At 41.5% G+C, this 17,174-nt stretch overlaps 1 protein-coding gene across 4 annotated transcripts in view; it reads right to left on the reverse strand.

Moving 5' to 3' along the window:
* The window catches only part of dpy19l3 (dpy-19 like C-mannosyltransferase 3), a 90,931-nt gene that overhangs the window by 34,388 nt on the left and 39,369 nt on the right, over positions 1–17,174 (reverse strand). For all 4 annotated transcript variants that reach the window (XM_080458140.1, XM_080458139.1, XM_080458138.1 and 1 more), the window contains 3 exons: positions 15,324–15,435; positions 12,639–12,695; positions 11,728–11,810 (listed from right to left, as the gene is read on the reverse strand). In XM_080458140.1, the coding sequence (XP_080314266.1) occupies positions 11,728–11,810; positions 12,639–12,695; positions 15,324–15,435 (252 nt within the window). The remainder of the gene's footprint in view (positions 1–11,727; positions 11,811–12,638; positions 12,696–15,323; positions 15,436–17,174) is intronic.

Genomic DNA, 17,174 nt, shown 5'->3' on the forward strand with positions numbered 1-17,174 from the left:
GGCTCTGAGCATCGTTATCATGTAAACGGACCCGAAATAGAATGCTGGCATTTTAGTGTTATGGAACCACAACCAGAGAAAGAGAAGAAAAGAGGATTAGATGAAGACGTCCACAGCATGTCTGAGCAGCCCAATGCAATAGAAAGATTGCAGAAGATTAAAAGTGGTGATCTTTGACTCAGTAAACAGCTACTATCTGTCCTCACCTCCATGAAAAGGAGCGGTGCATTAATGAAGCGAACCTGAAACACACTGCTGCCTATAGGCAGGCTGTAGGCCATTTCTCTTCAAATGAACAAAATAAATCACCTTGAAATCTGTGGTAAGCAATAAGCACTAGAGACAGGCTGCCTCACTCTAGTTGAAAGAGAATCTGAAGGTGTCTGATGAATGGTGCTGGCTCCAAAAGAACAAATAGATGGGAATAACATACCATGCACAATATGGCCTAACTCAGCCTGTTGTGACGCATGCTGATGTCATCTTGGCACGCTTTCCAATGTGCTACAAATTGTACTTGTGTACGAGAGAGACCTTCAAACTCCATCCAATTAATGGCATTCAGGACATAGATTTTAACAGAAAACTGACGATACAATCATCTAATGACCGAAGTTTAAAGTTTGTGGCTTCGCAACCAACTAACTATGTTGAAAGTCAGCTCCAGATTGAACAGTGCAGATGGTAGAGAAACAGCCAAGAAGAGATTCAAGAGTATAAACTCAAGAGGACGGTGCTTTTGAAGGGAAAAAACAAACCATCTGAATCCAAATTCACAGGCCACAATGCTTCTGGGAGACCGTCCTCTAAACGAGTGGGACAGAAACTGGCCACCAGCCCCGTTAACAGATGAAAACACCACACCTACTGCTAAACACAGAGGAGGCCTGGCGCCGCTTGTAGGGGCGGCCTCGCTGCGCCTGGCACAGAAAGCATGGAGTCTGTACACGCTGTGATGAAATCTCGAGACTACCCAGGCATGTGGAGGTGATTCTGCTGCCCTTTGGCAGAATGCTTTCTCTCGGTCTCAGGTCAAAGGTCATCCAACAGGATAATCACATAAAACAGCTAAACGCAGTCAGGATGGGCAAACCGCTAAAATACTTGGACCATCCTGAAGGGACTTTCCATGATCCCTGAACTCAATCTGATTCCTTGTCATGGGGAAAAGCCAGAACAAAGTGTGGGAAGGACATGTGTCAAACCGGAGACAGCAGGTGGAGTTTGATCAGGAAACAAGGGCCAAGAAATCTGCTGACGGTTTTTGTGCATCCAAAGAGCTGCACCTTCGCATATCGTTTGCACATGGAGGATGAATTAGGCTTAATGGCATTTAATAAGTACTGGTATCGACAAGTAGCTAAGGATTAGTACTCATACTTTTTAAAAAGTGATATCGGTGCGTCCCTAATGCAAAAAAATGTTTCACTTTTAGCCAAAACATAAAAGTGATAAAAGTACTTCTGGTTGTCCAAAATGTAATTGGTCATATTAAATAAATCTCATACTACTCATTTTATTAATGGCTGTCTTTAAGAAGCAATCCCCAATAACATTTTTCGTTCTCGTTTTTTTAATTAGGCGTGAGGACTGTGTGGTATAAACAAGTCAGTGCTTCACTCAAATATGCTGACTCTCAACACTGTTCCTTCTCTGAATGACTCTCCATGCTGAGTAGCAAGACGAGCCTCCTGAATTTGCAGTAAAACTGCTGTCAAAGCTCTCATTAATAATTTTTCACTGCAGTCTTCATAATTTAAAAAAAAAAACAGGCTGTATATCTTGACCTGGAGCATGGGGAGGAAGTGCAGCGGCGTGGCGCGGGATTGGGGACGAGGGAGAAAGAAACGGAGGAAATCCTTCAAAATCAAACGTCTCCGTAAAGACGGAGATGAAAATTTACAGACGGTTGATACCTTTGCTATATTTAGTGGAAAAATGTTCTTTGAGTGCTGAGTCGTGGCTTGATACAGGCAAGGAGAAGCTGATTGTGAGAGTTTGGCTCATACAGAGTCGCGACGTTGACGCCAAATGAGTCTTACAAATACTCCGTGATTGTAACTTTTGAAAAGTATTAAATTTCACTCCCGACTCTCAGCGGTGCTGTGAGATTTCACGTGAGCGTTGATGCGTGCTGCAGCTCCAGTCTGCAGCACAACGCCATTTGAACAGAAGCCACACATGCCGTTTATGAAAAAGTAGATTCATTTACATGGACCTGGAAATTCTAATCAACATCAGTTTAAATGGTGAATGTTATTCACGTACGCACCTTCAATCAGACGCGCCATTTACACGACAATGTTTCAAAAGAAAACACATCATTTTTGCCTTTCCGTTTCAAAAAATGTTCGCGTTTACAAGGCAACGTTTTGAAACCAACGTTCGTTTCCATGGAAATGGCAGAAAGGCTGAAAAGAAGTACCACACACGCATGTGCGCAGAGATACGCTATGAACATTAACAATGGCAGCAAACGGTCATTCGTTGGGACAGTAGCAGTGATTCCCTCGTTTCCATGGAGACTAAGTGTTTTACAAAACGTTCTACCTTGGAAGACGTTCTCAAAAAATTTGCATTTTTAATGGCTCCAAGCAGGAGATCATCCGACAATAAACCCCAATATGGAAAGTAGCAGCCGATGTGACAATAACACAGATGACAGTGCGTTGTTCGGCTCGACGGATCAACAGTTTCAATTTCAACTGGGATAAAAGCATGGATAAGAGCACTGACTTTACAGATCGCCTTTGTGTCAACGTTCAGGCTACTCCTGTATAAATTAAAACATTTTTTTTAACTGAAATCTAATTTCTGATAATAACTAATTTCCTGCAAGACATTTGCATGGATATGATGAAACAACAGGATTCTAAACTCTTTGAAGTGGTCCAAAAATAATGAGAAGAGACGTGTTATATATCATAAACTGGCAAGTAAATGCAAGGAGCCCAGATTCATAAGCCAATAAAAAAACTATACTTCTAAATCAGGTTTTTGGGGATTATGTGATTTAACATGTTGAGCCGCATTTAGACTCACCTTTTAAAACAAAATGCGTCAAAATCCGGAACATGAGCTTTACATTAAACCGCCGTGATGCGCAGTTTTAAAATAAGTTTGTTGGAGTTTATTTTCATTGAGTTGGTAAACTTCCACAAGATCCTGAACTTGAGTTTCTCTCTGCAGTGAACATGGAAACACTCCACAGACTCTTAAATCTATGTCAGGGAGCGGGGAGGCGAAGGCTGCTGATAATCATTACCTTCTTTTCTGCAGCCTCTCGTGATTGACAACACACTTCTCCTGCAACACGAGAGTGTAAATCTGAATTGGAAAAGTAAAGATGTGCTGGCTTCAGGAAGCTGGACGGGAGTGATATTGGTGACTTTAAAAACTGCACACTCACAACCGTAACTCAGGGTGTGAGGCAGCCGAACAACCGGCCATTGCTATTGATTTATTGACTGTCCATTTAGAGCGCAGTATTAGTCCACAGCTGAGCTGTGGAGCCACCGCTGATATCAAGTGGAAACTTGTGAATTATGGTTGCTCAGAGTGCGAATGGACTCCAGCCGGTTGTTATCGCGTTAAGAAAGTCTTCTTCAAAGCCGTAAAGTCGTGGGTCATGAGAGATCCTCGTGGGAGTGGTGATGATCCGCTCATCAACCAGCCTGAGCTCTTTTATTTCTGTCCTAATGAGGGCCTAGGGTGTCGACCATTAGCTCTTACGAGGGGCTCCTTACCTCTAATCTAATAATACTAATCTTAACAGCAAATCCAGCTTTAGCGGACAAACAACTTCATTCTTGTATAATCCCAACGTTAGACTCAGAAAGAAGTTCAATTTGCGGTGTTTTCTGAACCTTTCATCCTCATTAAAGCCGCTCTAGCTCGGTAACAACGGGAGTACCGCGAACCAGACGGATCTGTAGTTCCTCTCTAATTTCATTAAAGAACCACATTACATCCCCCTGCAGCTACAACTACCACAATGAGCCGCTGACAGCTTTGCATAACGGCACCAGCTGGTTTTGAAATATACATTCATCCCCGTTCTGCCGCCCGATGTGCTAAAGGCTGAGAATCTCCCGTCATCTTGTCAACACACCTAAGTAGCCTCGGCCCCCGTCGCCGAGAGAATACAGCGTAACATGAGCTCCCCACCCCCCCTCCTTCCCCCATCTTAACACTTTCATCTGGAATGTAATTAGCAGCAGCAGCAGCAGCAGCAAGAAGCTTAGCGCTCCGCCCTGCGCTCAGCCCCACAACCAAGGTAACTGTAGGCAGTCCCTAATCCTCGCAGCCTAATGGGATTAGCTCCAGAGGAAAGGGAGTCCGTGTCACACACACAAACACATTCAGAATCCCAACCTCTTCTCCGCTCTAGTACTATCCATCTTCCTCTTCCTCCTCCTCACTTTCTGTGCTATTCCACTATCTGTCTAATAGGATTAAACCCAAATCAGCCATTTCCTGAAAGATCCCATATGGTCCCCTCAGTGTCTTCTCACTGATGATGATTGGGCAGAAATAAGCATCCTTAAATTCTGAGTGTTGTTAGCGTCGCCTAATCTCTGGAGAGGACCTCATTCCAGACCGCGTTCTAATCTTGTGCTTGTAATCTTTTTAATTAGTAGTTTGTTTCGATGGGGTGGGGGGGTTTTTTTGGTCAATTATCAGCGTTTTATCTTCAAGAACCGTCAGTCCGGGTGAAAAAAACCAAGACTGAAACCATGGAAATGGCACGGTTCCCCCAAAAAGTTTCAGCTACTCACTTTGCAGTTATTTTTCTGCACTACCAATCAGCAAAAACCTTCTGTGTGAAATCCCTCACGGCCCAGTTTCATTCAGATCGCCGATGTACCAGACCCACGACTTCATGCCCATAAATCTGAAGGCAGATAGAATATGAGGCCTATACAACACAGTGACTAACCTGTTTATTAGAGACATATTATATACAATCTCATATGTTCTGTACGACACATTTACCTGCCCCGATGAAGGTTTGCAGGTGTTGTTCAGGTTTTCTTTACAATTTCAGAATGAGGTGTAGTGGCACCTCCATCAATGACATTAAGGTTGTGAACTGCAGTGCATGTTGAACTGGCCTGTAGTACACAGAGGTAATTCCAATATGTCCCATCAACACAAGTCATGCAAGTAAAAGAAAAGTGTAAACTGGGGATCCACCGATGCCACTTTTTTAAAGGACGAGTACAAGTACGAGTACTAACGTTTAACTATTTGCTGATACCGAGTACCGATTACGAGTACTAATCAAATGTCATAAAGCTTAATTCATACTCCATGCAAACGTTATGTGAAGGCTATGAGCTGATGGGAATCACCTCCAACAGCTTCTGTGTCGACACTACGTCACCTCAAACAACCTCACAGTCTACAGTACGTATAAAGCAGTGCGTGGCGTTTATCTACGATCTGCTCTACAACGTCATGTAATACTCACCAGGTGATATCAGGGATCTTTTACAAGCACGAGTACTCCGTATCAGGCTTGATACTGGAATCTGTGTCTCCCTTGTCTGATTTCATTCACATACGTATGGATGTTTGAACTGTGTGAGTTGGACAAAGGGCTGGGTAAAGGAAAGGTTGTACATTGTTTTTCTTCAATTAACTAAGGGGCTGTCCATATGAGAATGCCGTTTTCACAGATGACGTCACATAATACTGTCCGGGTTGTATCAAGGATCTGTAACGAGTATGAGTACTCTGTGCAGTATCGGACCAAAAACGGTATCGGTGCAACCCTCGTGCAAACGGCTCTCAATAAGATACCCTCCGGTGTTACACCACCACAGGCTTTTGCTAAATTCAGGGAAGATTGTAAACATGTGCGCATGTAATAAAGTGACCTTGTGCTAAAAAGAATAGCTTTGGGTTTTTTTGTTGAAAAACGTGGGTGCATCAATGGAGATGGGAGACCACACGAAGGAACCACATCTATGGATCTCAGTCCACCTCGATCCGAGCCTCAGACTAACCATTTCATTATATTCAACAGCAACGTCAACACAGGTAGCACTCTTGAAAAGAGAAGCTAAAGTCTCGTCTCAGCAGCGAGTGCTGTCCACTTCAACAGAAACAACTTCTAGTGTCTGTTTTAATAATTGTACTTCAGTTACACAGAAGCTGCACTCACTTCTGACACCTCTGTCATACAAAACTCCTTCAGCTGCAGAATTTCTTTTTTAAAGGCTTCTTGAGTGTACCACCCTCACTCAATATATCAGTATAAATCCTTGACTGGTTTTGCAAGAATGTTCAGAATCATTGTCTTGTTGAAAAGTCCAACTTGAAGATAGAAGTCTTATCGTTATCTTCCAGCTCCTTCTAGTACCGTCCTGAGGCAGTGCAGTAAACTGAAAATGGTAACATGTCTTTATAATGTCTGGCACTACTGTATATTCTACACCCTTTATACAACAGACATTCCCAATATGTTTGATAGCTGTTAAATGTAAATTAAAAAAAAAAAGGTTCACTAATATATTATTTTGCATGAAACAAATTTTAAAAAGAGAAATTTAGCCACTTGATGGCTGGAGCAGATATGAAAAAAAAAAGAGACTTGAAGGAGGTGACGAAGAGTAACTGAGAGATTAAAAACAAATAGAGGAGTATTCGCTATTTAATTAGGTGAATTGGCAACAGGGCAGTAACAAGGCATAAAGGAAGAAATTTAGGCCTTGTTAAAACACAACAAAAACATTAGCAATGGAAGTCCACGGACATTGGTATGGACAGACGGCCAAGTTGGATTGTTCTTACGGTGACCGTAAACTATAAAACTACCAAGTCCCAGCAGAGTATGGACTCGGAGTCATGACACTCTGGAGGAAACATTGTTCTTATTGTCCAGTTACTGAGCATGTGCAGAAGATCTGTTTACTACGTCCATGGAGCACATGCACAGTAGCAGTGCTTCAGAAAAGTTGCATTTTCAGATCATTCCTGAAGATTTCATGCAATTCGGGTCGGTAGTTTTGGCAAAACTTTGTAAAATACATACAAAGCAATAAACAATAAAAAGTAGCGGAATTGTTATATCTAACAGCTTCAACACAATTTATCAAAAGTTCCCTCACAGTTCTCGCTCAGCATCTTATTTTAAAAGGCACTATGTGATAACAATACTGTGGCTCTACATACATCAAACTGAAATAAACTGAACAGTGTTTCAAGTTTCTGAATGAATTTAATTACACAGAGGGTTTTTTTGAAAAGTTCCACCCTGGGAGCCATTTTCAAAAAGAAGCCTTTTCAGTGACTCCAAGTGGCGTTGTGTAAACAAACCCTCAAAACACAATGAAAGTTTTTCAATTTCACTTTGGAAACATTTAACCCGGTGAACGTGGCCTTAGTGAAGCAAAGCCTTTCACATGTAAAGACAGGCGGAGGTTTCAAATAATGTTCTCCAACATGAAGACGCCATCATCTGCAGCGAACAAAACAGAAAGAGTTTCGAGAAATCTCCGTGCAAGGGAAAGGCTGAAGGTCAGAACCGGACGGTCGTGATCTTCAGGCCCTCGGGCAGCATGGCATTAAAAATAGAAATGAGTCTCCATTGAATATCACTGCATGAGCTCAGGAACACATCATGGTGTCCTTCACAAAGAGAGAGTCAAACTGGGACCAAGTAGAGAAGAAACATCCAGAAATGTTGTCGTAATTTCTGAGAAGGCGCAAATTCAAACTGTGGGTTTGTTCTGAGGATTAAATAGACAAGCTTGTCCATCTTGTTATCAGCTGATAATTCAAAGCCTGCCTCTACGGTGGTATGGGGTTGCATCACGGCCTGTAGTGTGGGAGGCTTACACTTCTGGAAAGACTCCATCAAAGCTGAAAAGTGCACTGAGATTTTAGAGCAACATCTGCTCCTGTCCAGACAGCGTCTGGTTCAGGGAAGGAATGGCAGAACTCAGCAAGTCACATTTTGTACACGAGTCCAACCAAATTGGAACACGACTGGAGACAATGGTGAACCGCATAGTGCATTAATCACAAGAACATGGCTGAACAGGAAACAGCTGAAATAATGAAAAAAAAAAAAAAAAACAATCCTTGAAAACCTACTGTCCTCATCTAAAGAATGACAATGAGTGGAAATATGTCTGTTGCTCTCCTTAACCCTAACTGGTCCCCACCTCTGACTCTGGTTCTGCAGGTTTCTATTGGTTAGAAATTTTCCCTTTCCTCCGTCTCCTCAACTTCCTCATTTGAAATTGTTAGATTTTCTCTATAAAAGTGTCTTGAAATGGCTCAGTTTTATTTGGCGTTATTGATCTAAAATTTAATTGAAATAGAAAAAGAGGCGACGCAACATGAAGGAAAGGCGACATGTGGCCTCGACATTCCTATCACACTGCTAACAGGTTACCTGAGGGTCTCTGAGCAAGGCCTTTGAGTCCAAGCAGCTCCAGTCCAGCTTATTCATGATTAAAGTAGATTAACTGTGCAGGAATAATCAATGAAGTATCTTAACAGTCCTGTCAAAACTTCAAATTCAAAATAAGATATGCAAAATGTCAGCTTGCAACATCTCATATTTAGTTCATGTGCTACTGGGAATAAAGTTTGGGTTCCATTCTCTTTTAATTTACATTCAACACCTACATTCTAACAGGGGTGTTTTTTCCCCCTGTTGTATTTATTCTGCTGTTATTGTACCTCAGCTTCCAGAGCACTTTGTTCCAGCCATGTACTGTGTTCTTTTCTGGACATGAGAGGTGTTTTCCTGGCACGTGTCTAATACAGATTAAACCTCCCGTTTGTGTACCCGTATCTGCAGCTGTAAGAGCGACCTGCAGCACCATGGCGCATGGAGAATCTGCCGTTTAAAATCTACACTACGAGCACATGACGTTCCCTTCCTTTTGCAGTCAAAAGCTTTCGAAATCAGGCTCAAAGTCATGTAAAACTTTTCCTCTGAAGACCTTTGAGAGCTCTTCACATCTCAGCCTGATGAAAGCACACACTTCAAAAGCAAGGAGTTGTGCAGAGGCTGAAGTAAAACAAGCTTCTCCTGTCACTTCCTAACCAGGTTACAATCATCTGCACATAATCTGCAATATGTAGCATTTTATTATGTATGCTTCTGTTTTCCACGGTAGTGGTGCGTTGTTTTTGTTTTTTTTCCAAGAAAATTTACCGGAAATGTCCATTTCACATATAATTTGGTGAAAAATAGCTGTTGGAGGGGATCGTTTTATAAACTATCTAAATGCTTGATGAGGAGAATTCAGAGTGATTTCTTTTTCTTATTACTTAAATGCCACAAGAAAATTATTTTTAGATAATTCAAGCATTGCACTAACATTACAAACTTCAAACAGCATGTCTAATAGATGCAATACAGTAGTAATGGAGGTTTTTGGGTAGCAGCATTCTGTTGTCATACAGTGAGATGTACTGGTCCAACGTGGTATTTCCTGGTGTATTTTGATATATATATATATATATCACTTATTATAAGTTACATCAGCAGCCAAACAAATGAAAACGAAATAAAAGTGCAACTTATATTCCGGTAAATACGATAACAGCAAAATAGCATTTTCCACAAGGCATTCAAACTGAAGGTTACAGAGTTCGACTCAGAAGTGACACACAATATTAGACCGCGATAGGTTTCCAGACTGTATTATATTTATGAATGTATTAAATATAAACATTTTCAGGACTTTGTTTTTTTTTTGGAGTATTTTGACATCATCCTGCTCTCACTTTAGTGATTCAGCCCAATTGGGATGCAGCGAGTTGGTGCGTGGCCCTGACACTCCTGATGCGACATACTGTAATTCAGAGCTGCAGAGGCAGTGAGTTCACGCCACGTGTCGGAGTTTCTCTGTGTCAGAGAGAGAAATAAAAAGGTTTTCCAGCCTTCGAGTGAAGCACAATCGACCCACAAGCTTGTGATAAAAGAGAATAATAATCTCTGTAACAAACTCTGCCATTGGACATGATCATTCGAGCACAAACGTTGTGTTTGGTAATGTTAAATAACTTTGTTACACAATAAATCTTTTTTTTTTTTTTATTAATATTATTATTATTATTATTATCAGTTTTATGTTTCAGTTTTGGTCACAGGTCATTGCACATCTCTCCTAATTCTTTTCCGGGTTTAACCGCGGTGTGAGGGATGGTTATACAGGCGCCTCTCACTTCACTCCTGCCCTGACTGGACGATATATAAAAAGGTGACAGGCGCGATGTGACAGTGGGCGATATGTCAGGTGTCGTTGGTCAGACAGAGAGCTTGCACGGTGGCATGGTGAGCCCATCGGACCGCAAGCGCCACACACCACACTCGGCGTGCCGCTGAAGGCCAGAGCGTGACACACACACAGAAGTGCAAACACAAACATTGCAATTTCATGCCTTGCCATGGGACCCGCAGTGACTCACGGTGGTTTCCTGCAGACATGCTCTGAAACCAGGGACACAAACTCCAATTGGAGGCAAATTTCTGTGTTTGCGCAGCAAAAAGAAAAAAAGCACATTTACTTCAAAAACTGTATACTGCAGGGGTGTCAAACTCACTTTACTTCAGGGGCCACATACAGTTTGATCTCAAGTGGGCCGGATGGGTAAATAATTACATTCTAATATATAAATAACTAGAACTCTAAATCTGTGTTTTGTGTTTTAGGGCCACAAAGTATTAATATATTATTAAGAAGTTCATATTGAATGAACTATCTTTTTACAATAATTGACATCGCTGAAATTTGAATAAAATAACTGCAATCTCAACAATATTCCACCTCAGTTCACCGTACGCTTTATAAATTACAGATCATAGTGGATTTTTATTACACTTTTTACATCTTCAAAAGGAAGAAAACATTTGGCATCATATATCATCACCACAAGATACAGACACTAAAGCTCGCCCCTGACAGTCAAATAAATATGTTGCGGTTAATCTCGCGGCAAGTTGTGGCCCACGAACCTTATGTTTGACAACAGTAAGTGGAGATATTTCTCTGTGTCACATGGATGAAACAGTAATATTTTTGGTGCTGACTGGTGAAGAGGTGGCATTTCAACTATTTAGCCGCCTCGTTACATAGAACATTCTTCTGGAATGGAGCGGTGTAGAAGATGGATGGATCCATGACTACACAGACGTCAAATCCCCATATTGTGAGTGTGTGAAGAGGTTAGGGTACCCACAATAGTGTTATACACACACACCCACACCAACACCAACACCAACACCCACACACGTACAGCGGCACAGATGCACAGCGGCACAGATGCACAGCGGCAGCAGCAACAGTGAAACTTCACTCTGAATCACATCTCCGTCTCTGATCCCGTCAGGCTCTTGATGGAAAGCCCGACTGCAGAGACCCAGAGGTGGGTGAGCGCTCTGCCAGCAGCTGGGTCCTTTCCAGCACCCGCATGTCTTATTCATGGAGCCCCATCGGCTCTCAACACTCCACACACACACACACACACACACACACACACACACACACACACACACACACACACACACACACACACACACACACACACACACACACACACACACACACACACACACACACACACACACACACACACACACAAACACACACACACACACACACACACACAAACACACACACACACAGAAACTAATCAAGGGCATCAGGCGGAGGGAAATTTGATCAGAATCAAGTGAATCCAATTTGCTGTTGATAGTACCTGATCCAGGTCATGAGCTCCACGGTGTCCGGGTCGTAGAACTCCCTCAGTTCAGAAAGCTCCTCCATCAGCTTTGGCCAGAACTACGGGAAGGAACAAGGTGGCATTAAAGCCGAGTAAGAGATACGACGGAGAAAGTAAGTAAGAGCAGTTTACACGGCAACCATTTCAAGTTAAAACGCACAACTTCTGTAGCTTTTTGAGTGTCTTTTTACGCGGTTACAACAGTGTTTGGAACCACTAAAAACACCATTTTTGAAGTTCCTGAAAAAGTCTCCTGGTTGAAGACAGAAACGCTGTGCACAAGCAGAGGCCAAAGTAACTAGTCGTTGTGCACATGCTCAGTAGCTGAACAATCAGAACAATGTTTCCTCCAGAGTGTCATGACTCCCAGTCCATCTTCTCCTGGGACTTGTTGGTTTTATAGTTGACAGTCGCCATAATAACAATCCAACTTGGTCGTCTGTCCACTAGAATGTCTGTGTACTCCCATTGTTAATGACATAATGTTAATTTAAACAAATAACAGCGTCAACTAGAGGCCTGACATGTTTCTGCAATTGCTGTCTAAACGGAAATCGTTTTCAGAATGTTGTCTAAACGTGCAACTTTTCTCAAACGAAAATGTAAAATCGATGCGTTTTCACTTGAAACGTCGTCGTGTAAATGAGGACTAAATAACTGCCCCTTATACAAACTGCTTCTATCCAAACAAACAAAAGAGAAAAACTATCATTTCAGCCTTCTGTTATGATTCCATTGCTTGTTTTTATTTTCCTGCTTAACTTCCATTTAGGCCATTTTGCTTTGCTCTTTCCGTTCTGTAACGGGCCGCGGGAACCTTCTGGGGCTCGGTAATGAGACCTCCAGTACAGCGATAAACATAAAAACACACAGAGAAGATGGCATACCTTGTAATACAGGCAGCCAATCATCACCAGAGGAACGCCGTATCTGACGAGCCTTAACTGCAAAGTGAAAGACAACGAAATGGCAATAATGAAATGAAGGGATGTAATTGTCTTAGAGGTTCAGAGTCAGATGGTGATTCCACCCCCCCCCCCAAAAAACAAAAATATAAAGAAAGAAGAGATGACAGAGAGAGCAGCTCTGCTCTGAGGATTATTCATCTGATCTCTGCAGTCATGTCGGGACCACACTGACACCTAGTGGACACTTAGGGAACTCCACCCGCTTCACTTTAAAGTTGACATCATTTCATTGAATTATAGTTAGAAACATGATTGGAATTTGAGGGCATTGATGTTTGGAGTTGGAAAAAAACTGTTTAAAATACTTAAATTCTGCACTGGCTGCCTGTGTGTCAAAGGATTGACTACTAAATCTGACTTCTGCTTTATAAAGATTTGAATGGTCTTTGGCTGAAATACAGATTTAGTAGTAGACTATAAAACATCCAGATGTCTCGGGTTCTCAGGAAGAGGTTTACTAAGTGATCCAGAGTCAGAAGAAACATGGTGAAGCAGCTTTTAGTTCCTACACTCTTCACAGGTGAAACAAACTTTCTGCTCACACCCACACACATTTTTTTTTTAAAGTCAAAGTTAAGGTCAGCTATATTGTCAGTTTCTACTCCACATGAAAGACACATTGTAGAAATTAAATTTCGTCTTGGTTGCCCCTCACAAGGCGGAAACATGTATTTCATCAAAAACAAAGCAAAAAATAGAAAATTTAGACCTGATTTTAAGCCCAAGAGAATGAAGAGAAACAATCACCTAATAAGACTAAATCACCCAGAGAGTGTGCAAATACATATACAGTAAATATGTGCAAGACACAATACTAATAACAGTGATATTACCTAATAATACAACTAAGACTAAATAATCCCCCAATAACAATAACTCACTCACTTAATTTAAATTAATTAATTTAAACACTATTATTTGCTCAGGCTTTCTAATTTTAGTTATTTTATTACCTTTATCTCATAGCTTTTAATTCTCCTTGATATGCCTTTCTTAGCCGCCTTGTTTCAATGGATTTCATTACCTTAATCTCTTAAGATTAAGATTCATAACAACTTTGTTTTAATGTATTTCCTCTATTTCATTGCAAAGTCATTGAACTGTCTTGTGTGTGAATGCCGCTAGAGAAATAAACTTGCCTTGAATTGACAGCTTTGTAAAACTTGTTCAAAAGACAAAAACATGCAGATAATCTAATAATATAACTCGCTGCTTCACAAGTAGGGCACGATTCAAAGAGGGGAACCGGTGGGATGTAGGTGAGTAAGGAAAAGCCATTTACCATATGTGTCACAAGCTGCTAATCAAAAAGTACAATGCATTCACACTTAATGAGGAATTTTACAAAGGATGTTGAGACATAAAAAAAAACAACAAAAAAACACTTGCATAGGAGGAAGTAACTTTTCACAGGGCTGCAAATGTCACACAATTTAAAGTTTATTTTAACATGTATTTGTCTTTATCATATTAAAATCCCATTCAGCTCAAAACAAAAAGAGGCTTTAAAGTAAATTAATTCGATTAACCTCGTCTTATTGCTTCTGATCCTCTTATGAAAAGTCAAACTTTGTGTTACAGTCGTTTCTCTTCATATTTTTTTGAAAAACACTTCCACATTGTGGAAGTTCGCTTTAAATTAACTTCCCTGAGTTAAAAGAAAGATCACAGATTTCATTTTATGATGTTATTAATTCACAATTATTTCAATGAGCTTCCAAGTCAAAATACAAAAGTGAGCGGAGCTTGGACAAGTTATCACATCGAATCACTTTAATCAAAGAGTCAACTGCATCTGATGAGAAAGTTTCATCTATTAATACTCTACAAACATGCGTATTTAGCTTTAAGTTCATTAATAATAAACAAGACCTTCCAGACACATTTCACCAGACATTCACTTCACCTTAACGAGGCACCAAAAGAGTTTCATTTCCCACTGTGTCGTACCTCCAAGTTCAAATAGTATCCTTAATTAAAAAAAAAAGTTTCATGACATAAACGAATTAAATGCTGACTCAGCTCTTTTTCATGCATAGCATTTTTTTTATCCGCCTTCAAATGAAGGGGGCTTCGCAACCCCCCCCCCATGAATGTTTGCCCCCCGGGTTGGGAATCACTAGTTTAGGTTTTACTAACTCTTTTGCTAATTCTCTATGCTTCTTGTTCCTTTATCCTTTGTTATTTTTATTCATCATTGCGGTAATTTTTATTTACCGATACGAGCCCGTCAGACTTCCTTCCTCTCCTGCACATTGTGGTTTCATCTCCTTCTAATGCTGAAGTTTATTCTGATTTTTTGCAAATAAAGAGGGGGGGGAAAAAAACCCTGAATGGCAGCTGTGTGTGTGCAGATATGTTGGACTGGAACCCCTGGGTCAGAGATGATTGGGCCCACCATCTTTTTTTCCCACTCAGTAAAATCCTCTTGGCGAACTGTATTTGACCAAGTTGCGCTCCTGTGTGCACAAAAAGCGGCCAGCAGCTCCGCACCGAGGTCAAACTGGGCGTTTGCCAGCAGGCCGCGGTTAAATGTGCGTCGGCTTATGTGAGAGTAGTGTGTAATGAAGTCACAGAGCAGGCGAGCCTGTGTGGAAGCACTACCAGAGTTCTGCTGCTGCAGCGGGCGGCGTTGAGAAGCAGCGTCCACAGCTCGGTCCCACACACACCGTATGCTGCCACCACACACATGTGGCCCGTCCAGATATACTTCATCCTGTGTGGAGAAAATAAAGAGTGGAAAAAAAAAATTAAAAATCTCACCCGGAGCTAAAAGATAAATCTACATTCTTCAGACTGAGGAGAATACACAGCAGGTAAAAAAGCATCTCTTTAATATTAATGTCAGGACTTTTTTTGATGTCCCCTCCAGCCAGTAAAGTCCATTAAATTCAAACAAAAACAGGCAGGCTGGACTCGCTGGGGCTGGAGACGGGCTGAAATGTGCTCCAGTGTGTTTGGACCTGATTTAAGGAGGGGAGCGTTATTAAGTTCTGATCCGAGCACATGAATCCTAAAGCAAATGAGAAGGAGATTAAAACAGAGAGGGCGGGGGGGGGGGGGGGGGGGGGGGGGGGGATGAGCTGAGGAATGGTTGACAGGTGCAGAGACGGAGCCGTGAGGAAGAGTAAAGAAGTGCAGCCTCACAGAAATAAATCTTTAAAAACTTTTTTTTTTTTTTTTTTTTTTAATGCAAAGGAGCTGTGTGACAGAAACAAATGGCTTTCTGCACTTTTGGCCTTTTGCTCTTAATCAGCATTTTGGAGAAAGTGCTGAAATCAAATGTGTCACTTCGCTCCGTACCTGGCCCGGGCTGCATTAAAAGCCTTTTTTTTCCTCCACACTCCTTTCATCGGAATTTAATGAGTGGTTCAGAGCGCCACTGTAACAGAAATGCTCTGCACAAACAGCATGGATTAAATGTCTGGTAGAGCACAAGAGTAACGTCTCCTGTCCAAAACCCTGCCGGTCGCGCTGATCTGTGATCTCTCAACAGTTACTGTGTGAACGGCTCTCAGAGTGCCGTTCAACGAAACAGCTTACTGGTTTAAGTTAATAATGCACATTCATATTGTTGGATAATTTTCCTCCTTAAACCTCAACAACATTCCCACATTCTGTACAACTCAAACTGAAGCCCCGTTCATACTGTGTTTTCAAGTAGAAACAAAGAACTTTCGTTGCGCTTTGGGTGTCTGTTAACACGACAGCAATTGTCGGAGCCACTGAAAATGCAACTTTTTGAAAATGGTTCCCAAGGTGGAACTTTTTGAAAAAGCTCCATCTTCATGGAAACCTTTTCGAAATGCTGTTCCTGGTCACCACAGCCATTATAACAAGTCGTCAATTCAAAAACACAACATTCTGAAAACGCTCCCCTTTTGTGTAAATGGGGCAAAATGCAATTATTTAAAAAGTCAACTCTGTCTCCATGGAAACGGGGGGGGAAACGCAACAACTCTGTCTGTGTGGAAAAGGGGGAGAAACACAACTTTTAAAAAATGCCCCAATTACTTGGAAACGGGGGAAAATGCAACTTTACTGAAACCCTGCTCTGGTTCTGGTTGCCGCGGCCATAGTCACTAGTAGTTGTGCACATGCTCAGTAGCTGGACAACAAGAACAATGTTTCCTCCAGAGTGTCAAGACTCCCAGTCCATATTCTCCTGGGACTTGGTAGTTTTATAGATGACAGTTATGTAATAACAATCCAACTTGGTCGTCTGTCCATACGAATGTCTGTGTTCTCCCATTGATAATGTTTAAAGTGTGTTGTTCTCTGCTGCATGCATGCGTGGTTTCATTACAAAGTCAAATAACAGCACCGACTAGTGGCCTGGCGTGCTAACTACATCATTTTCAGCACTTCTCCCTTTTCCGTGTAAACGGACATTGTTTTTTAAACGTTGTGTAAATTAGAAACTTTTTAGAAACGAACACGCAACGACAATGAATT

The sequence above is a fragment of the Lipophrys pholis genome, assembly GCF_963383615.2.
Source record: "Lipophrys pholis genome assembly, chromosome: 2".
NCBI lineage: Eukaryota > Metazoa > Chordata > Actinopteri > Blenniiformes > Blenniidae > Lipophrys > Lipophrys pholis.